Source organism: Lepus europaeus, chromosome 12, assembly GCF_033115175.1.
Source record: "Lepus europaeus isolate LE1 chromosome 12, mLepTim1.pri, whole genome shotgun sequence".
Taxonomy (NCBI): Eukaryota; Metazoa; Chordata; class Mammalia; order Lagomorpha; family Leporidae; genus Lepus; species Lepus europaeus.
The window spans coordinates 81,866,255-81,889,748 of record NC_084838.1 but is presented as its reverse complement, the minus strand read 5'-3'; the positions used below and the strand labels follow the sequence as shown (position 1 = coordinate 81,889,748).

Genomic DNA, 23,494 nt, shown 5'->3' with positions numbered 1-23,494 from the left:
CACAGAAACACAAAGTGTAAAATACTGTTTCAGTACTAGTTATAGCATTACTTCACATTGAACAACACATTAAGGACAGATCCCACATGTGGAGTAATTACACAGTGACTCCTGTTGTTGACTTAACAATTTGACACTCTTGTTTATGGCGTCAGTAATCTCCCTAGGCTCTAGTCATGAGTTGCCAAGGCTATGGAAGCCTCTTGAGTTCGCTGACTTTGATCTTATTTAGACAAGGTCATAGTCAAAGTGGAAGTTCTCTCCTCCCTTCAGAGAAAGGTACCTCCTTCTTTGATGACCCATTCTTTCTACTGGGATCTCACTCGCAGAGACCTTTCATTTAGGTCCTTTTTTTTTTTTTTTTTTTTTTTTTTTTTCCAGAGTATCTTGGCTTTCCATGCCTAAAATACTCTCATGGGCTTTTCAGCCAGATCTGAGTGCCTTAAGGACTGATTCTGAGGCCAGAGTGCTGTTTAGGACATCTGCCATTCTATGAGTCTGCTGTGTCTCCCACTTCCCATGATGGATCGTTCTCTCCCTTTTTGGTTCTATCAGTTAGTATTAGCAGACACTAGTCTTGTTTGTGTGATCCCTTTGACTCTTAGACCTATCAGCGTGATCAATTGTGAATTGAAATTGATCACTTGGACTAGTGAGATGTCATTGGTACATGCCACCTTGATGGGATTGTATTGGAATCCCCTGGCACATTTCTAACTCCACCATTTGGGACAAGTCCGATTGAGCATGTCTCAAATTGTACATCTCCTCCCTCTCTTATTCCCACTCTTATAAATTTTTGAATCCCTCACTTGGTGTCAAAATTAGCTTAAACAAATATGATAATCATATTACTGTGAGGACTAAGATACATCTATAGGTAACACACTTAGGAAAGGTAGGTATGATAATTGGTATTATTAGTCATAGCATTATTCATAAAGCTACATTTAAAAGTGGTGACGAAATCCAATTAAGTAAAGTCTGTCTTGACCAATTAGTTCATCATGCTTGCTACTCTGTCAATAACAAGAATACATGTTAGCCTTTGAAGTAATGGAGGAAGCAGATAATTAGTTACTTTGTAGTTTTTCAAAATCAGAAATTTCCACTCTTTCATTAACTTTCCTTTTAACAACTGTTGACTATTTAGTCATAGGATGAGCAATTTAAAAATAAGATCAGGATAAGAGCTGTTGACACATTTATTAAGGAAACCTAGAACACATGGAGAACTTTGGGGGTTCAGATTTTCTGTCTCCACTGCTTTTTAGAGACAGGAATAGAAATGAAAAAATGTGGAATCTCTGTAGAATGAATGTTAAATTTTTGACTGAGAACCAATACTTTCTCTACGACATCACAAATTAATTTTTTCATTCATGATACTCTACAGTGATTCGTTGCATGCTTCCTGTGTAGCAGGCACTTGGCTAGACACCAGAACTCACAAGACAGCTGTGGTTCTTGTTTGGAGTTTGCTTCAGAAGACAGATGGGAATAAAGTTGCTGTATGCTCAAAAGCAGATGGAGACACTGGTGAGTGCCATAGAAGAGTGGGGCACAAAATGGAACACTGACTTCTTGTGGTAGGTCCATGAAGTCTTCCCTGAGAAAGCAGAATCTGAGCTGGGCTCTGAGGGAAGCGTGAGAGCTAACTAGGTTCTGGGACAGGAGCTCCCTATGTCCTTGGATCATTTGCAAAGACATGTGGTGTTCCATGCACCAGAAGAAGTGAAGGCAGTTCAGGGGGACCAGAGCAGTGGGTGAGTGTGTTTGGGAGAGGTGTGCATAGCCAGATTATATGAACCATTGTAGTCCATGGTATGACACTTGGAAGGGTTTTGAGCAAAAAAGAAAGATGATAAAAATCTCCGACAGAGAAAGATCTTCAGAATCTCACTCTTCAATTTGGTTCCAGAGTTTAAAATTGTCTTCTCTATATTTCATAGGTAAATAATATACAAGTGCCCACTTAACTGGAGTCTTTTGGGAAATTATGCAAACTCTTTTGGCCAGCTGGCTCACATTAGAAACACTTCTTGCACATTACAATTTCCCCCATCCTGTCCTGTCCCCAAATAGCTATTGAATGCCAAGAGGCTTTGAAAGCTTTCTACAATCATCTGCAGTTGAATTGATCATGTGCAGAGCTCCTGAAACTTCCAGAAGCAACTTTGTAATGATTGTCAATCATTAGTGTGCATAAAGATCACTACTAGGGTGCTTTGTAAAAATGCAGGTCACTGGGACCTACTTCTGGAGATGGAGTTTCAGTGAGTTGTGGTTGAGTTTAGGCTCTTTTGAAACAGACATGCTCTGCAGATACTGATGTTAGAGGTCCATGGAATTGTCTTGGAGAAACACTGCTTCAGAAGCTCAAATCATATCAATTTACTACTGGTTTTCAAAGCTGAAAAGTACATTCTATTTTGTATTTGAAGTAGTCCTGTGAGCCGAGTATAAAGTTCTTTTTCAGGAGCCTGAGAAGGAAGTTAAATCCAGAGAGGGAAGGTTCCAGTAGCTTAGCTCTGTTTGTGGAGGGACAATTAAAGACATTGCTGAGTTTCTTGTGAAACAAGAATGATAAAGAACACGTAGTGGGGTGTCTGCCTGCCTGGGTTTGAATCTAGCTTTGTCACTTAAAGCTCTGTGATCTTAGGCAAGTGACTTAATTTCTCAGCTTCTTTATCCATGAAGAGGTGTCGATATCAGCCCTGCCTCAAAGGGAGGCTGTGAGGATTAAATGGATCATTACAAATATTTTTACCATGGTGCCTACTTCAAAATGGTGATACATGTGATGGCTTTCATGCTTCCATTCCCGCATGACATGTCCTTCAAGGACAGAACCAAGGGCATGCATTTCAATCAAATGCTAGAGTGGGCAGGAGGTATGCTTAGCTGTTAACTGAACACCAAAATTACAGTCTCTGTATACTGTTTGATAAGTATGGGACAGTCAGCCATTTGTATAAAGGGATGGCCAAATTCCTCCAATAGTTGCTCATTTGTATTGGAAATAGTTAACTATTTATCTATGTATCTAAAGTGAATATGGACTTTTGCTCCTTTCTTGACACAAACTGGCATTTAAGAAGAGTTTGGTTAAAGATCCAATTCTGCTCTCTTTTATGGGATTTGCATGTAGTCCTTGTTGTTCATCTGTAGAATGGGCCGAAAACAATGAAAAGAACACTGAGAAAAACAGAACTTTCCCAACCTCTGTATTCTTGGAAGAGCTGATTGAAAGACAGCCAATCTGCTGTGGAAACAGAAGTGCTTACAGGGGCACCCATCACTCTGGAGGCCTGATGGGCCAGGAGGCCGTGCAGAGGCAGTGGCAGCACTTGTCAGAGCCCAGAAGGGCCCGGCAGAGGACGCAGCAGGCAGTCAGTTTTTGCTCATTAATATCATGTACTGCAGCTGGGGGACCACCATTTCAAAGGGAGCTCAGAGCAGCCTCAGCAGCAGTTAATGGCTCAACAAATTTCTAAACAGCTGGGGAGGTGATCCAGAAGCACTTGGAGACGGAGGGGGTGGTCAATTTCAAATAATCATGAAACTCATTCATGTTTAAATAATCCCTATTGCAGAAGTAGACAGAGGGTCTGTAAAAGGCATTTTCACACTCATCTATTCCTTCTGACAAGCATTTCTTATAAGAAGGAAGCTTTAGCTTATCCCTATGGGGTCTACAGGAAGAAAAAGCAGCTGTTAGAGAAGAGATCATAATTCTAGGTTTCTCTCCAGATGGCAGTTTTATGAGAAAATTCACAATTTTATAACCAGTACATCTGATGTGGGAAATATAGAACACACAGAGGGTAAAACTAGTGAACTTGTTCATGCAGGCTTCCAGGATATCAGGACGGCCTTCAGCCTAAGCAGGAATCCAGCAATGGTCTGATCAAAGTGGAAGAAATGCGAGAGGCACTGATAAAAACTAGGTGCATGTATACGTCAGCTCTTAGTTACTACTATGAGACAAACTGCTTGTGAAGAAAAGAGGCTTATTTTGTCTCATAGTTCTGGAGGCTAACAGTCTAAGATTGGGTGGCCCCATTGGTTTGCCTCTCAGAATGTGATGGATGCAATGGTGGAGAACACGTAGAAGAGGGGTCAGATGGTGGGTCAGGAATTGTAGAGAGACAGAGAGAGTCTGGGTTCCATTCAGCTTTTATAACAGTCTCTTCCAAGCATTATGGTCTAAGGATGTATCCCCAATGCACTATGTACCATTTAGGAGGTCCACCTGTTAAACACCACAGTTGGATTAAATTTCCACCCTCTTAACTGTTGAGGACACTTCAAAAGCTCATGGAAAAATGGAATTAAAAGATGTTTATGTTTGGTGCAAAAACCAATTTAAATTCATGAATAGTTTTTTTCATAATATACATTTCTAAAATAAATGTATTCTTTAATTCTACTTTCCATGAATTTTAAAAAATACTTTAGTATTTCACCAGGTAGACCAGGGAAGCAGAGAGTCTGGAGTTTAGAGAAGGAGAATATTGAAGTAGATAAAAAAGAAAAATAAATATGTAAGGTGGAGAATTCTGAAGGCTTTTTAATTCCTTGTCCCTGTACCCTCTTGAATGGTGGCTAAATTATACATTCATTCATTTACTCATTTATTTACTTATTTCTTAAGCTAGCTGGAGTTTTTTTTTCCGTGTTACTTGTAATCAAAGAGTTCTAACAGATATATCAGCTTGTAACTTGATAAGTAAGGAGTCAAATGAAAACCTCTCTTCTCATCCATAGACCATTAATCTGATGGACAACCTTTAGAATTTACTATTGGAATGTCTAGGTGTTGGACTTATAATGTGTGATACCAAACAATACACAGCTGAACTAGGTTGTAATAGTCCGGTCTCCCCCAGAATTCCTCAAGGAAATGACCAGGTGTTATTTACCATTCTCTCCTTGCATCTGGCAACAGCATACATTCATAGTAAACACAGCTAAATGTCCAAAATGATCCCAGGAGGATGCTATGCTCCTTGAGCATGCATTTGAAATTTAAAAACTCGAGAGATCTGTTGAACTGTGTTTTTTTTTTTTAAATCATTTTTGCCTATTCTTGCGTTATTCTAAAGTGTATTTTCCATTGAGAGGAAGCCTGAGGGGAGTTTCTGGAGTGGTGATTTTACCTGGGCAGTGGCTACATGGGTGTGTTAACTTGGTGATAATTCACTAAGTTGTACACTTATGATTTAAAAGCTTTTCTGTATGTATATTATGTTTTTAAAAAGTGTAGACATTTTAAAGTACAAAACAAGTTCCTAACCAAATAGAAATTGGAAGGAGCTCTGAAATCAACAAGTCACATCTTCTTATGAGGGGCTCTTTAAGTGCTGATTAGACAAAACTCTTCAATATGGAGTGCAAATTCCTAGTTCCACCTTCTAGAAATTCTAATAAAAGAGTACAAGTTAAACAACAAGCTTAAGTAAAAATAAAAGTAAAAGATACGTTTATTTTTGGTGCAAAACATCTTGAAATCCATGTGTAGCTTTTTCATAATATACATTTTCAATTAACTTCAAAAACCTTTTGAGCTGAAATAAACTTATCCTTTAATTCTATTTGATATGAATTTTTTTGAAGTACCTTTGCATAATATCTGGTTTTTGGTAAGAAGAATAAATGAGATTTAGGTATAAACATTTCATTATTAATAATAGTGTAGTCTATTTTGACCTCATTGAGAAAGCAATGAAAATCAATGCAGTTTTCAATGAGCTCTCAATCAGTGTTTTCTCCAAAGACTCTATGAATCAATATAGCTGTTTCTTGGCATTGTGTGTCATAATAGCCCCACTAATGTGAGAACGGACAGGAATAAAAATACAAGCATAATTTCAGTTAACATGTAAAATAAAGATGTTCAAGACTTCCATCTTTTAAGCTTTTTTTTTTTTAGTGACTTGGTATTTTATAACAGAAAGATTTACAAATTAAAAGCCCTAGTGAACCTGTTGGCAAGTAGTTCTCCCAGCTTAATCTATGTCAATTCTCCCTCAAAAGTGGGAGCTGTCCAGGCACCTGAGCTAGAGGTAGCTTCTTTCTGAGTCTCTCAAACATTTAAGAATAGTTGTCTCAGACTGTATTCATGTGCTGGCTCTCCCACTTGCAAGCTGGTTAACCTTGGGCATAATACATGATCACTTAAAGTTTCTAACTTCAGCAGTTTTGAGAACTAAATGTCAATCTGTTTAGAATCTATCACCAAGTTCCTGGCACACAGTACATTCCCAGACCTTCCCAAGTTTCATCATTCATTTGATCAGTCCTGTGATTCTGATCATGCAGGGTGATTATACATCACTTTGAGGGATTTGTTTTTTCCTCCATATCATGTGAACTCAAATCTCATTTACGTATGTTTATATATCTTGCATAATGACCTGCAATAAACAGTTGTTGAGTGAATGAAAATGGTGAAACTTAAAACCACTTCCTATCTCACACTATTTCCATGTCACTGTTTCATTTGCAGTATGAGAATTCTACATGAAGATAGTGCATTAAATCCTGCAAAGTTAGGCAGGATATAATGCCTCTTGTCCGAACTTCAAGAAGTCTAGATCAGTGATGTCTGAATGAAATAAAACATATGCTATAGATGTAGTCTAAAATTTTCTATTAGCCACGTTAGAAAAGCTAAAAAGAAACAGGTAAGGGGCAGCTCTTTGGCCTAATGGTTAAGATGCCTGGGACTATCTATCTAAGTGCCTGGGACTGCTACCCAGCTCTTGATCCCAGCTTTCTGCTAATGCAGATCATGGGAGGCATGGTGATGGCTGATGTAATTAGGTTCCTGTCACGGATGTGGGAGAACTTGAATGGGTTCCTTACTCTGAGCTCTGACTCCAGTCCAGACCTGACCAGTGTGGGCATTTGGAGAATGAACCAGCAAATGGAAGTTCTCTATCTTTCTCTCTGTGACTCACAAATAAATAAATGCAAAATTTAAAAATAGGTAAAATTCATTTTATAATCTATTTAACTCAAAATATCAAAATTATTTTTATACCAACATATAATCATAAAAAGTATGAATGAGTCACTTTACATTATTTTTAAATAGTAGGTCTTTGAAATCAGCATATCCAGGACTAGAGGGCAAGGTGAGGAAGCACAGTAGGTTGAGGTAGTGCTGGCCATGCCAAAAAGGGCCAGAAGCCAGGAAATGAAAGGTAGTCTGTCTCTCTCATCTTCCTGAGGTTTCATTGGACTGTGACGTGGGTGTGCTGGGGAAAGCTGGCCCTTTAAGACCTGAGCGTTGGGATTTAGGTCGATCTCTCCTCTGTCACGGCCTGTAAGGATTTTCTTTGTGAAGAGTGCAGCTTTTTCTCAGTGGTGCTGCAGGGAACTAGGAGAGAGGCTTCGTGTTTACCCAGCGGTATGCTGCAAGAGAGGAGACTCTGCCTCCTCTGGGGCCCGTGTGGCAATGGCTATGAATCAAGCAAAGGATTTGACAAGGTGCACCTTCAAATCCAAACAGGGTTGTCACTGCATTGTCCAGGCGTTCTCAACCACAGCTAACCTGGGATCCCCAGTGCCTTATGAGCATAACTGACTAATGCCTTGTGGACCAAAGGATGTGGCTGAGGCATTTTCATGGGCAGCAAGATGTCAGCAAAACCAACTGGGAAAGAGAGAGCCCATCAGGGGACAGGTCAGACTCCCTGGCCAGCCCAGAAGAGGAGGAAAGAGAAGAATTATGTTCTGACTTTCAGAAAAATAATGATGCATTCCACCACATGCCAGAGGAATCAGAAAGGTTTATCCGCATGGAATTGTGGGTCTAGAACCACTCAGAGGAGTGCTGGGCTCCTAGTAGCTACGGCATAGAGTAAGGCACAGGCATCTGAGTGTGTTTTGAGAAGTGAATGGAAAGCATGGTACTCACTGAAGTGGTACAGTGGTGGCAAAATCAAAGGCCACCTTCCTTCTAGGTCTGAACAAGGACAGCTGTGGGGTTTGAGGTATACCAGGTATACCAGGAGTTCTCCATGCTTTCACCTTGGAATATTATAGAGGTTGGTATTTTTAAACTTCTCAGTACAGTTATGGGCAAGGACACACCTCCAAAAGTGTTGTATCTATTTGCAGGAGTACTGGGAAAAATAAACATGCTACCTAACAATATTTCCTGACTCTAATTACCCAAGAGGCTTAAAAGGAAGGCTTGAACTGGAGAAGGCCTATATCAAACATGCTGCCAGCTTTGGACCTGACCCACAGCATGTGTCTAGAGAAGAACTAGGATTTTGCATCCAAGGACATGATGTGAGCGAGACATACAGATTCAAGCTTTGCCCTTGGCTGTGGCTTCCCTGCCACAACCTGGCCCTGCTTGGATTGACCCCTCCTTCTCCTTCGGTCAGGGCAAAAAGAAGAGCAGATTTAGTGATTTGCAATTTGCAATAGGGGAAATGTCAACTGTCTTTGCAGTTCTAATATTGAGAAGGAGCAACACAGGTTCCTAACCCCCACAGTGGCCCTCACCTGGAGGTAAATCCATCAACGTGCATCGTGGTGCAGCCAAAGCAAAAGGTGCTGCCGCCCCTCCTGGAAGCCCCACAGGAATGCTGAGCTCTGCACACAGGCCTTATAAACACTGTAGACTTTGCAGCTTTGGGCCAGGAAGAATATCCTGAACTGAATGACCATAGTGCAGAAAGCACTAATTTAAACCCACAAAAGCTGGTGAAATCAGTACTTTCCTCACTGATTGCAATGGTCAAACATCTCAAGAGTCCTTAATCACAGGGGACTGAGCACTGGAGGGCAAAAGAAGATGTCAGCAGGGACCCGTGTTTTCTCTTTTGGGAGTCATAGAATATTAAAGTGAAGGGACCTTAAAGACCATGCAGCCCAACCTACTCATTTCCCAGACAAGAAAAGTGAAGCCCAGGGAACAGATGGGCTGCCTCCTCTAGTCATATGGGGCTTAAAAATATATATGTATATTTATTTTCTTTTCATGAGCTTTAGTGAAAGTGACCAATGTTATCTCATTTCCTGGCTTCTCAAATGCAGGATCCAGCCAAATTTGACTCTTATTTATAGCCTGAAAATACCTTACCCTTCCCTACCTCCACAGCACCCCCATCACTAGCCATGCCACTCTCTACTTCCCCAAGCTCCAACTTCCACTGCTTAAGATGGTTTTTACCCATCAGTGATTGGCCCAAATATACTGTCCCTTGGATAAAAATTTTCTGGCTGAAATAAAGTTTCTTTCCACAATAGTGTTTACATATTCCCTATTCTAGACTGGCCATATTACTTATATTTGATCTCAGTATGACACTGACACTATCTTTAGTCACACTGTACAAATGAGGAAACCGAGGCACAGAGCGTTGAAGTCACCAGTCCAGGGTTACTCAGCAAGTGGCAGCGATGGTTTATTATAAATATGCTGCATCTCATCATTACACTGGTGAGGACAGAAAACTAGATTCTTCCATAGAGGTTTTTTCCTAATCAAAGGAACTTCAAGTTACCAAAAACTAATTAATGTATTGGTATTGAAGCTTGGTTAGTGGACATAGAATCCTCAAATTTTTTATTTTTTTTATTTTTTTTTATTTTTATTTTTTGAGAGGCAGAGTGGATAGTGAGAGAGAGACAGAGAGAAAGGTCTTCCCTTTTGCCGTTGGTTCACCCTCCAGTGGCCACTGCGGCCGGCGCATCTCGCTGATCCGAAGCCAGGAGCCAGGTGCTTCTCCTGGTCTCCCACGCAGGTGCAGGGCCCAAGAACCTGGGCCATCCTCCACTGCCTTCCCGGAACATAGCAGAGAGCTGGCCTGGAAGAGGAGCAACCAGGATAGAATCCGGCGCCCTGACTGGGACTAGAACCCGGTGTGCCAGCGCCGCAAGGTGGAGGATTAGCCTGTTAAGCCACGGCGCCGGCCAGAATCCTCAAATTTTCAAACTTTCCTGAGCTTAAAGTTTGGCCAACAGTTTAAGGCAGAGCTGCCTGAGCTTTAATTTCAGGCAGTAGGCATGCAGGTGTGTTGGAGGTTGCTCTTTGAGGGTGAAGTTCAAAGACGGTATAAGCTCTGTACTTCTGACCTGATTTCTCTTACAACTGTTCAGGGTCAAACTGGGAGGAGGTACAGATGCTCTTTTGCACATGACACAGAAGGCAAATCGGCTACCTACCTCCTGGGGTTTTAACCTGAGTCTCCAGTCATGAAGACAACAGTTGGGGTATATGCACATTTTCCTAGAGATAGCTTTTATAATGTTCGCCAGATTCCTTAGGGGACTATGAATAACAAATATCAAGAATGGCAGTGCTCATTTTAGAGATATTATAGAGGCAGAAGAGTTCCCCGTGGAGACACAAGGAGTATTTCTGAGATGTTTAGAATCTGGCGAGGGGAACAGTTTCTCTTGGATATGAATCAAACTGCTCCTTAGGACCTGCACACTGATCGTTTGCTTGTTCTCAGGGAGTTGAAGCAGTCAGGAACTCAAAAGATTCACCCCTACTTGATAAAGAAAATCTGAGCCTGAAAGGCAGGGAGTGACTTATATGAGACCACACAGTTCAGAGCTGGGAGAAATGCGAATCCTGTCTTCTCTGGTTCCACTTTGCCGTGTTCTCTCTTTATAAAAGTATGAGTAGAATTATGTGTTTTTCCCACTAAAGATTGAGAAAGGAGAGTTCAGATGTTTTATAGTGGACCTTGTAATTATTTCCTAGCCATCAAATACTTTTCATTCTTAAATTTCTCTGTCTTCTTTTTAACCTCCAATACTTCAAATCATCACCAGGACATAGGAAGGTACAAAGTAGTGTAAGCACGGGTATTTTACCCTCCTAGGAAAGTAATCATCACAACACATCTTTATAGGAGCAAAACACTGTAATCTTCATTTTATAGATGATCAGATAAAGGTTTTGGGCAAGCAAACAATCCCCGTAAGCAGAATAGCATGGACTTCTGCTTAATTCTGGAGTTTCTTAAGGGTTTGATGTCAGGATGGGAAATATGGAAACCAAAGTCTTTGGGAGAACCCAGACGTAGGGAATATCCCTCCTGTGGAGAATCCCACAGGAGTCTCAAAAAGAGTCATGGATCACCGCTTACCTGGAAAGGAGATGAACTGTGGAAACACAGTAAAACATTGCATTAAAAAGCTACCACTAGCCACAAAATAAAAGTAAAGTGGAGTTATAAGTCAGGAGCTGATACAATTTCTAATGGCTGTTAGGGAGACACTCCTAATTACACCAAGCAGACATCTCTGGTCAGTCAGATAACAGTGTGCTATGGACAATACCCTCCTACTCACGCTGACTGGACCGTTCAAACATAAGTAAGGTGGGAACAGTATTGACTGAACTGTTCAACTGCAAGCAAGGAGAAAACAGCATTGATTGGACAACAAGTCGGAGGATGGCAAGCTGGAGGACTGCCGGAAAATGAGGATACAAAGGGGAGCCTTTGCACTGCTCTCCATCCTCTCGGGGATCATGGCCTGGTGTGTGTGAACCTCTGGATCTCCACATATGTGGAGCTGAAGAGGCAGCCCGCTACTCTGCACGGAGCAGATAGCAGCACAAGCCGACCTGCAGAGCTGTCCCTGAGCTGTAATACCCCACTGTCTGAGTGTGTGTGTGTGTGTGCATGGGTCCAATGCGTGCGAACCTCTGGATCTCCTCGCACTTGTAGTCGAAGAGCCAGCCTGCTAGCTTTTGCTACATGGCACAAGGACGACAGGATCTAGAGGCCAGTGGAGCTGCTGAGTTGCTGCCCTGCCGCTGTGCCTGATCAGCCAAGATGCTGCCTAACCGCCTTGCCTGGACCCCTTATCAGCTTACTGCCAGACCTGACCACAAAGCCAGCCCAGGCCTCTCAGCAGGGGACCTCTCCAACTTCTCACCTGGCAGTCCGCCTGGGAACTTTGAGCCTACTGCCCAGAGTGATAGCCTTCCCATGACTTCCTGCCTGTAAGTGACTGATCCGAGATCCATCTCTGCCAAGACATGGAGCTCTGGACCTTGAACAGTGACACTCTTTTTCGTGACCCTGATACGAGCCTTGAAAACGCAGCTTTTACAAAGAATGTCAGTCATGTGTAATATAATATAACTATGCTTTGACCCTATGTTTTGACCCTATGCAAGGTATCTGCAAATAATGCTGGAGACCTTGATGTACATATACTATTATGATTGGATAGCCCTCAAAATTACTTTAACACTGTATACTGTGATGTGTGGATTAATGAATAAGTTCAAGTAGTATTATTGTTATTGATAGTAATGGCATTGATTCCAGTAGCCCTCTAGTCATTAAGGAAATAGTGTTACTCTGATAGTTAAGTATTATAGTAAGTAAGTTAAGTAGAAGATAAGTAGTTATAAGCTATGTAGCTGTTAAGTAGTTAAGTCATGATTAAGTAGTGGTGTTAGGTTTATTGATAAGTGTATTAAATAGTATAGATTGATAAGTATATTGATACTGATAAGTGTATTGACCTCAATGAGCATGCTGATGAGTAGTGTGATAAAAAACCCCTAGTGTGTAGGCAATAAAATTTCTCATTGGAAAGACAATCTTGTGTCCTTGTATTCCTTTCTTCCCCATGACTGACAAGCACTTGCTACTGTCGAGCTGCGTGACAGTAGGCGCTCGCGACACCTCCACATCAATCAGGTATGTTTGTACATATCTGGTACTGACCAGATATGCATGCATGCATTCACATTATTATCTTTTCTGCCCAGTGAATCTGAAAGCGAGTTGAAGTTTTGCTCTTGACTGCAGAAAAGTGAGGTGCAGAAAGCAGGTGATTTTTCCTTAGCCACATAACAGGTGAAGAGTTACACGGACGAGAACGAGTGTTCCACAGTGTGGAAATGTGCTTCCTAGTGGGGCCTTAATTTTAACAAAATGCTACCATAATGAGGCAGCATATTTAACTCATAGAGGCTTTTTATAGCAGTATCCTGCATGTGTAAAGTAAAATCTGATGATGTCTCCAAATAGTCTCTACCCTCCTCCTTTTTAAATAAAGAACTTCAAGGGCAGAATGGGAGGGTTTTACTGACAAAAATATAAAGAGTAGGATTCCTATTAACTTTACCCAAGAATAAACTCAATTTCCTAGTTTCTTACCCACTAAAAATTCCCAGTTCTTAAGAAATCAGAGGTACTTTTAGAACTGGAAATAATTTTATCTCTCTAAAAAATTCTAGTTCTTATAAATAAAAGGTGTTTGAATACTTAGAATAATGCTGAATATCAATCATTGAGAATTAAGTCTTCCTTTTGTAATCAGTTTGGTTTTGTAAACAGCTTTTCTCAGTACTCTTAAAATCATCCTTGTTAATTAAGCCAAACCAAGAAAGCCAGGGCATGTTGCAGGCATTTTGCTTCTGGGATACTTCACCATATTGAAAAAACCCCAGGGCAAATTGTGCATGATAAAATCAGAGTTGAAGGGAAATTTACAAGTCATCCATCTAATCTCTCATTGTCATCTACAACATTAACTGAGAGGTAACCAGGAAGTACCTACTAGAAGATGACCAATGGTGGAGTTCATTACTTCACACAGTAGTACACTCCTCTGTTCACCAGTTTTCATCATTGGATCCCTCTCCCTTATTTTGAATAAAAATCTGCCTATTCTTAACTTCAGTCTGCACCTGACTTCTGAAATGGCACAAAGTATTCTCTTATTCACAGATGAATTTTGAAGACTTGTTCTCCTGCTTCCAGCCTTTGTTCTGTTGGAACACTCTGGTTCCTTTAATGTGTCCTCCTGTGCCTTGGATTCAGATCTGTCAATGCCATCTTCCTCCAAGAAGGCCATTCTCCTCTCAATCTGCCCTAGTTTATTAATCTCCTTAAAATGTATATTTCAGAAATTATGCAGCTTTTGGCAACTTTCAGAAACTGTTGCTGCTGAGAAGTTATTGCCCTCCGTTCTCTCTTTTGGCAAAAGGGGACTGTGATCTGCTGACCTACCTTTGCCAAGATCTCATCATCCAGGTGATTCTTCTGAATCACATGTTGAAGTGCAAAATAAATTTTTTCCTGAAGCTTCTGGACCTTCCGTGGTTCTATCAGCCAAGCTCGGTCTAACAAAGGAAAATGAGCAGGTAAGACAGGGGAGGAAACATAAACTTTGTTTTATTTCACCTACTTGTAGAAGTGCTATTTCAAACAGTCCTAAGTTCCTTCTGAAGACATGTAATTATAAGACACAAATATATAAATATTTTAGAATAATACCACCATGCCAGGAATACACCACATGAAAATCTAGAGAGAATAATTTTGGTGGAAGGGACACAAGAGTTCGAACAAACTCGTTAATGTTTCTTGCCGTCTGGGACAATTTCCATTTCTCCCTCTTTCTTAGGACATATGCTAAGACTTTCTTTCAAAGTACAATTTATTGACTTGTGAAAAAAATAGACTATAGCATGAAGAAAACCTATTGTAGGAGCCAGCACTGTGGCGCAGCGGGTTAAAGCCCTCGCCTAGCAACATCGGCGTCCCATACAGGCACCAGTTCAAGTTCCAGCTGCTCCACTTCTGATCCAATTCTCAGGTATGGCCTGGGAAAGCAGTAAAAGATGGCCCAAGTCCTTGGGACCCTGTCCCCCCATGGGAGACCCGGAAGAAGCTCCTGGCTCCTGGCTTCTGATTGGCTCAGCTTCAGCTGTTGCGGCCATTTGGAGAGTGAACCAGGGATCAAAGACCTCTCTTTCTCTCTCTGTCTCTTCCTCTCTCTGTAACTCTGTCTTTCAAATAAATAAAATAAATCTTAAAAAAAGAGAACCTATTGTAGAGAAATATATTTGGTCTTCAGTATCTCTTTCCTTTTCTCCAGCTTATTCTTTCATTATATACACAGGTGAAGTTATACTGTAATTTATGTAGCAGAAACATGAGTCAATGTAAAAATTTACTCCTGAGTCCTATTTTTCTATATTGAATTTTCAGTCATGGGTTGGATAATCTTTACTTTCCTCTCTCCCTCTCTCTCATATTCTTGTTTCTGTCCCTCTCCCTTTCCCATTCCCTACTCCTTTCTTTCCCACTAAAAGATTTATAAGCCAGGGTAACAGCATTCAGCTCAGTATCAATGCTTTAGGTTGAGCCTTCAATGAAGAGCCACCTAGAATCTCCAAACACTGAACAAATACTCATGGAAAAGAACTTGGACATGATCCTCTTGAACACAGTTCAGGTCAGGTGAGAAACCTGATTCTGTAATTCTAGATAGGGCACAGACAAGTATAGCCAACAGTTAAACAAACCCTTATGTAACTGAACACAAAAGACTCCAGTGATGATTGTCAGTCTTTGGAGTTGAATAGAGAGTGGCTATCAAGTCAAGAACTTGGGGAAAGGGTGGGGTCTGGCACAAGATGCAGCCAACTTGGGCTGGAAATCTGTCTTCCCTGTTTTGAACATGGCAGGTAGCCAGGGTGGAAAACAAGGCATTTGCGGATGTAAAGCCTCCAACCAGGGCTGGAAGATTCCAGCTAGAACAGTCAGGCAAATCCCAGGCTTGCAAACTTCAGAATTTGATGGCAATAACATGCTGTTTTCAGAAAGCGGCTCAAGAGCTCAGCTGTCAGCTGATTTCTAACTTATAAGAACAGGCTAGCAGCCATCCTTCTGGGTCACCATTTTCATAGATCATTCTGGTTTGATATGTCACATCCTGAATACTGGCTGCTAGAAATTTACTGACTTGACACAAACATATCCAAGGAGAGTGATTCTTTGTAATGTCTCTTTTGAATAAGCAGGAGCCAGTGTAAAACCACCTCTCCATTCCACAGACCCACAGGCTTAGATCCAGACTTCTTTTGACTATGCACAGTAGGAACAATCAAACACAATGAGGAAAGAGTAGGAGGAAAATTATTTGGCATGTGGTTGCTATCAGAAATAAATACTTCTTGTCACTTCTTCTATCTATCTTTGTGCTTCTAGGGTTTATTATTAAAAAAAAAAAAAAAAGAAAGAAAAAAGAGGCCCAGAGGAACAGCTTGATTTTAGACAGAGGCACACACACAAAAAAAAGTTAGTAAAAGCACTCCAAGTGTGACAGTCTGTTCAATAAATGGTGCTGAGAAAATTGGATATCCACATGCAGAAGAATGAAACTAAACCAACCTACATCCTACCTCTCCCTATATACAAAAATCAACTCAAAATGGGTTGAAGATCTAAATGTAAGAACTGAAGCTACCAGAAGAAATCCTAGAGGAAACATTTCAGGACCGCAGAATTAATAAGGACTTATTTGAAGAAGATCCCAAAGCAAAGAAAATAAAAGTAAAAATATACAAATGAAATCTTATCAAACTCAAAACCTCTAGACAGAAAAGGAAACAATCAACAGAATGAGGAGGCAACAAATAGAATGGGGAGAAAATGTCTGTAAATTATGCATAAGACAAAGGCTTAACATCCAGAATACATAAGGAACTCAAACAACTAAACGGCAAAAACAAAACAAAACAAAAACAATCCACAAGCCAAATAATAATTAAATAATCAAATTAAAAAATGACCAATAGACCTACATAGACATCTCTCAAAAGAAACATGCAAATGGCCAGCAAGCATATGAAAAATGTTCAACATCACAAATAATTAGGGAAATGCAAATCAAAACCACAAGAGATAGCACCTCACTCCACTTAGATTGGCTACTATCAAAATGCAAAAATGACAAGTACTGGTGTGGATGTGGAAAAAATGGGAACTCTTGTACACTGTCAGTGGTAATGTAAATCAGTATAGCCATTGCAGAAAATAACATAGAAATTCCTCACAAAATTAAAAGCAAAGCAACCATAAGACCCAGCAACATCACCTTCGGGTACAAACCTAAAGGAAATGAAATCACTGTGTCAAAAAGACATAAATACTTGTATATTTATTGCAGCACTATTTGTAATAGCTATGATAAGGAATCAACCTCTCTTATCCATCAACTGGTGAATCGATAAAGAAAATGTGGTATATATACACACTGAATACTATTCGGCCACAAGAAAAAGAATGGCATCCTGTCACTGGTGACAACCTGGATGGACATGGGAGTTACTGTGCCAAGCACACGAAGACAAATATTGCATGACGTCACTTGCAAGTGGAAGCTAAACAAATATTTCTATAAGAGTGGTCACCAGAGCCTGGGAAGATAGGTTGATCAATGACTACTAAATATAGTTCTAAGTATAGTTTAAAAAGGAGAAATAAGTTCTGGTGTCCCATTGCATGGTAAGGTGAGTATAGTAATGATAATATATTGTAATTTTAGCTAGGAGAAAGGATTTTGAATGTATTTACCACAAAGAAGTAATAATGCTTGAAAAGAGAAAAATGTTTATCCTGAATTGAACATTATATGATGTATACATGTATTAAACTATCACATGACATCCCATAAATATGTGCACTCTATGTGTGAACTAAAAAATAAAAAAATTCAACTTAAGAGGAAAAAAACACTCCATGCGATAGGAAAAAAGCAGAAGCAAAGTTTGAAATTCCATGATAGATAGGATTACCAAGGGTCATATTAGGAATAATAAATTCTAACAGATAAAAAGTATAGGTGTTGGTATTATTGGTATGCATAATTAGAATGCTATATCAAAGTAAAAGATGTAATCTTACATCATGGGTAGGATTAATTTCTTCCAATCACACTGAAAATTATGTTAGGGTATAAGAAAAGATGTAAAGACTGTATAGATAAGTGGGTTACAGAAAGAATGAGTCTCTTGATCTTAAAAAATTAAGTAGGAATGTGTTTTTTCTTCAACAGAGAGTTGTCAGTGATGCTTTTATCCCTTTACCCTGAATCTACCTGAATAGACAGCTGAGTAAGTGACTCTGAATTTTCATTCAGGTTGAAGAGGGAATCACATATTTATCGCCTTGTTATTATTACAATATGATGATCGTCGATTATTACATTACTTATTACCTTTCAAACTGGCATTTTTTTAAAAAAAGTATTTCAATTGCTACAGTTCTAGCTGAACCATAAATGCTGTACAACTACTGTTTTTGAAAATTTGTTGGCATTTTATTGTATTTTGGAGTTAGAATGGTCTTTATTTTATGGAGCTCAACTTTTAATTTATAGAAGAGGAAACTGAGGCTGGCGGGTTAAATATTTAAGATCACAGAGATGGCTGGTGACAGCTGGTAATAAAATCTCAACATCCATGTCTGAAATTCTGCTGGGAAATAGCAGCCATTTCCCCCACTGAGTTTCTCCTCTTTTTCAAAACTTCTAATATTGCTAAGTAAAGAGGCACAAGCATTTGCCTCAAGTAGGTATGCCAATGTTAAACTGGGTGGAATAGCCAGTGAGAGAGGTGTTTGAAGAGAACAGGGTGTCCCTTTTACTTATTTGAGGTCCCACACAAAGATATTTCCTTTAGGTCTTTTATTCTTAAAGTCAAAATAGAACTTAGCTGTAACTCAGCCACTAATTGTCTTCATTTATTTCTGTTAAAGAACAATTTTGTTTACCTGATTACAGAGTGACTCCTACTATGTGGCCCATTCATGCTTTTGGGACAAAATTGGTAATTTTAATAAACTTGAGGTTACTCTCCTTTGAATTATCCAAAAATATAAAAACTTTGCTAAGGAAAATACATTTCTTTTAAAAATTTTCCTGAACACTTTCACTTAAGTGGATATAACTGATGTTAAAAATAGAAACCTAGGTTTAAAAGAAAGGTAAGGGGCCCGAGACCTCCTTACCTGGAGATATCAGAACAGCAGATGAGAACAAAGCAATTTCCTCCTCAGTCAGCTGCAAGGAACACAAATTCTTTGCAAAGTCAAATGCTTCATTCACTAGGTCATCAGAACCTATAAAGAAAGAAGAAAAATTAAATGAAAATACTTGAACTTGGAAGGTGGTAAGAGTAAGGAAAGTCTTATAATCAAGAAGTTATTTAAAGATTTGCATAGTAGACAAGTAGAAAAGACAGTTCTAAATTCCTAACCAATAGAAAGTTTGTTGATATTAAGCATAGAATGAGGAACCCAGGCAGCATCTTGATTAAGCAATGGAAATTAAACAACGAGGAGCAACTAAGCATGGTATATGTTCAGTGTAACATATGGCTCGGAATAAAGAACCTGAATCTGATCCTATATATCCAAAATTATTTCCAGCCGAAATAATTTTAAATAAGCAATGTGAAGATACTTTAGAATAGAAATGGCTTTCACAAAAAACCTAAAACATTACATATTTGGGCTAAGGACTCTAAGTGTCAGTGGCAGTTAAATCTAGCAAGATAGGGTGTCCAGGAGCTTCAAACTCCTATGTTAGGAACTTCTAATAGGAGAGAGATGACATATCTTTCAATCTGGTAAATCACCTGGAGATTAGATTTAGGAGCTAGAGTTTATTTATTTTTTGTCTTATAGTGAATGATGAGTCACTTGTTTACTCATAGTGAATTTTGGCAAAATAATGTTACATCTCAACCCTGATCTCTGGTAAATGTTTATTTGATGAAGCTGGAAATATACTGAAGCTGCTTGCCAAGGCTTTTCCTCCTTTCTTGAAAATCTAGCCTTGGAGACAACATGGATAAGTATCAACTGCAGAAGGAAAACATCGAAGCCTGATGGGCTTGCTATTGGCTGCCATATCAACTAACAGCACTTGGGGCAAAAGGGCAGTGGCCTTCTTTGGTGTCCATGGGCAGGATATGGAACAAATGGCACTATCAATTGTTAGAATCTTTCCTGGCATCAGCCCATCTTTACTAATGTTCTGCTTATCCATGTGTAAACTGACGACTGGATGTGATGATACACAACACTTCCAATAAAAATGGACTCTGTCAGTGCCTTCTTGCAAGAATGGTCTGGATTCTAGTTTGGCTAGCATCAGCACCAACCCTGTGCTCCCAGATCTTCATGAATTAATAGGGAGGAAGCCACTTTGAGTAACAAGCAAGTTAAGTAGCTTTCTTGCTTTCTCTTTTTAAAAGATTTATTTTATTTATTTATAAGTAAGAATTCAGAGAGGGACACATCCCCCCCCCCCCCCCCCAGATCATCCATCCACTGGTTCACTCCCTAAATGGCTCCAACAGTTGGGACTGGGCCAAACTGAAGACAGGAGCTTTTTACAGGTCACCCAAGCGGGTGCAGGGGCCCAAGAATTTGGATCATCTTCTGCTGCTTTCCCAGGCCACATTAGCGGGGAGTGGGATTGGAAGTGCAGCAGCTGGGACTCAAACTGGTGCCTATATGGGATGCTGGTGATACAGATGATGGATTAACCAGCTGTGCCACAGCACTAGCCCCAGTAGCTTTTCTCTTAAAATTTTAAATTTATTTTATTTGAAAAGCAGAGAGATGGAAAGAGAAGGAGAAAGAGACAGAAAGAGATCTCTCATCCACAGGTGCATTCCCCAAATACTCTCAACAGCTGGGGCTGGGCCAGGCCATAGCCAGGAACTCAGTCCACATCTCCCATGTGGGTGGCAGGTACCCGGCTACCTGTGAGATCACCTGCTATCTCCTGTGGTGTGCAATAGCAGGACGCTGGAATCTATATCAGAGCCTGGACTCAAATCAAGGCACTCAGATATAGGATGCAAGTGTTCGAAGAGGCATCCTACCACTGCACCAAAGGCCCACATTGCTCCTCTTTTAATTAACTACCCTGAAATTCTTAAGAATTTACATCAAGGGCCAGCATTGTTGCATAGAGGCTAAAGCCACCGCCTGAGGTGCCAGCATCCCATATGGCCTCCAATTCAAGCCCTGCTACTCTGCTTCCAATCCAGCTTCTTGTTAATGTGCCTGGGAAGGCAGGGGAAGATGTCCCAAGTGGTGCAGCACTTGTACCCATGTGGGAGACCTGGAAGAAGCTTCTGGCTCCTGGCTTCTGGCTTTGGTCTGGCCCAGCCCTGGCTGTTGCTGCCATTTGGGGAGTGAACCAGCTGATGGAAGATTTCTCTCTCCTTTTCTTTCTGTAACTCTGCCTTTCAAATAAAGGAAATGGATCTTTTTTTAATAAAGAATTTACATGAGAAAGTTAAAAATTCACCCTGATAGATCACCAGTAGTCCAATGATATCAAGGGGACTTCAAAAATTTCCTGGCAAAATGGAATTAAAAGATATATTTATTTTGGCTCAGAATTTTTAAAAAATGCACAAAAAATTTTTATTATAATATACAGTTTCCATGAATTCTTTTAAGACCCCCCCCCCCCCTTTTTGGTGAAACAGTAAACTAGAAGGTTAAAAAAATTAGCCAGATTTACAAAGAATGACCTATAGTGTATGGCAGCTCTTTCAGAATCAGTTTTCATTTATTCTTGAATGAGGTCACAATAGGGTCAATCTCAGCAGTCCACAGTTCCCTCATTCCTTTCCTACACTGTAGGATCAGGAGAGTTATAGGAGACACTGGAGGCTCACCTGGTCTATCTCTTATGGAATAATGAGATCCTAGTTCATGTCAAAGAATCATGGCAGTTCACTGACCAATTTTGATCTAAGTGGGAAAAAGACTGTGGCTGATAAATTATGCTGTCATCCATGGGAAGCTCACCTAAGGCTTTGAACATCTGCATTCCTCCATATTTTCCTTCAAACAGAACAGTGTTGTTTAATGGATTGAAGGCACGGCACATTCTCACCAAAACTACTTCCAAGCAACCTAGGAATTCAAAAAAATGTAAAAATATGCATACATATCCAATAATAAATGGTTTACTGCATTTGGATCAAGATATTTTCAACAACTTTAACACATGAACACACAGAGAAACATGTAACAGAAACCCAACATTTCTTCCCTCCAAATAACTGTATTAATTATAAAGCTCTCCTTTTTTTTTTTTTTGACAGAGTTAGACAATGAGAGAGATAGAGACAGAGAGAAAGGTCTTCCTTCTGTTGGTTCACCCCCCAAACGGCCTCTAAGCCTGGGAATCCGAAGCCAGGAGCCAGGTGCCTCTTCCTGGTCTCCCATGCGGGTGCAGGGACCCAAGCACTGGGCCATCCTCCACTGCCTTCCTGGGCCACAGCAGAGAGCTGGACTGGAAGAGGAGCAACTGGCACTAGAACCCAGTGCCCATATGGGATGCCGGCGCTGCAGGCGGAGGATTAACCAAGTGAGCCATGGTGCTGGCCCCTATAAAGCTCTCTTGATACTTATGTGAGAAATTAAAGAGAAAATATACTTTAAACATGGATAAATTGGAAGGTAGCAACAACTTTTTTTTTTTTATTAAAATTACAGTTAGTTTCAATTCTTAAGTTCACAATTAATGACAGATGGCCCAGAAAGGAGCTTTGAGTGAGTCCAGTCTGTTAACCTATTGGGAAAACTTGCTCTCTGCTTCATCTGTTGCATGGAGTTCCTGAACTACTCCATGTAAGTTTAAGCACATAGTGGTTTTAAGAAGGGTTTCTGTGATTGTTCTTTTGGGGGGCACTCTTGCATCTTATGCTCTTGAATTAGGGTTTCTTGGTCAAATAAGTTTTTGCAAAATGCTGTATTTTCTTACTCTAGGAAATTATAATCAATGCTCACAGACCAAAGGTTCTGAGAAGCCCTGACCTGAGGAGTTTTTTAATCATGGCCCTAGCATTCTTCTGAGTTCACTATCAGCTCAATGAGGGCAGGAATCTTGACTGCAGTGATAGGCAGTTGTGTGATCATTATATTCACTTTTGTATCTCCAGGTCTTTGGCACATGGTAGGTGCTTAAAAATAGTTATTGAATGAATTTGTTTATGACTGTTGCTTTTCCTCTACAAATATATACATTTTAAAATTTTATTACTATAAAGAGAACAGATTTAATGTATTTCATAGGTACAAGTCTAAGAAGATATCCATTTTTCCTTCCTTCTTTTTCTCCTTTCCTCAGTTATGGCCTCCTTATTTTTTTTCTTTAATTTTTGCCAAAACATAATTTCAATCCACTCTTTAGTCTCAGGCTTAATGCACCACTAACCATGATATTCAACAAGTAAAAAGTAGAAAGATCACAGTTCCACAGAAGTATAAGCAGGGGCTAGAAACAGGAATCAAATCACAAGATGTCCAATTTATTCTTCTACATATTTTTGTGTTCTGTATTAACCACCATATATCAGAGAAAATATATGATATTTGTCTTTTTGGGACTGTCTTATTCACAAAGCATAATGGTCTCCAGTTGCATCTATTTTGTTGCAAAATATAGAATTTTATTCTTTATGGCTGAATAGTATTCCATAATGTACGTATACCATATTTTCTTTATCCAGTCATCAGTTGATGTACATCTGAGTTGAATCTATGTCTTAGTCATTGTGAATTGAGCTGCAATAAACATGGGGGTACAAATAATTCATATGCTGATTCCATTTTGTTTGGGTAAATTCCCAGGAATTTTCCTAAGAATATTTACTGATATCCTGAGG

The 23,494-nt window shown here is 39.9% G+C and overlaps 1 protein-coding gene across 1 annotated transcript in view; it reads right to left on the bottom strand.

Moving 5' to 3' along the window:
* The window catches only part of RORB (RAR related orphan receptor B), a 210,840-nt gene that overhangs the window by 1,965 nt on the left and 185,381 nt on the right, over positions 1-23,494 (bottom strand). Inside the window, exons 7-9 of the mRNA XM_062207085.1 lie at positions 21,630-21,737; positions 18,804-18,914; positions 14,016-14,128 (exon numbers count right to left, since the gene is read on the bottom strand). Coding sequence (XP_062063069.1) covers positions 14,016-14,128; positions 18,804-18,914; positions 21,630-21,737 — 332 coding nt within the window. The remainder of the gene's footprint in view (positions 1-14,015; positions 14,129-18,803; positions 18,915-21,629; positions 21,738-23,494) is intronic.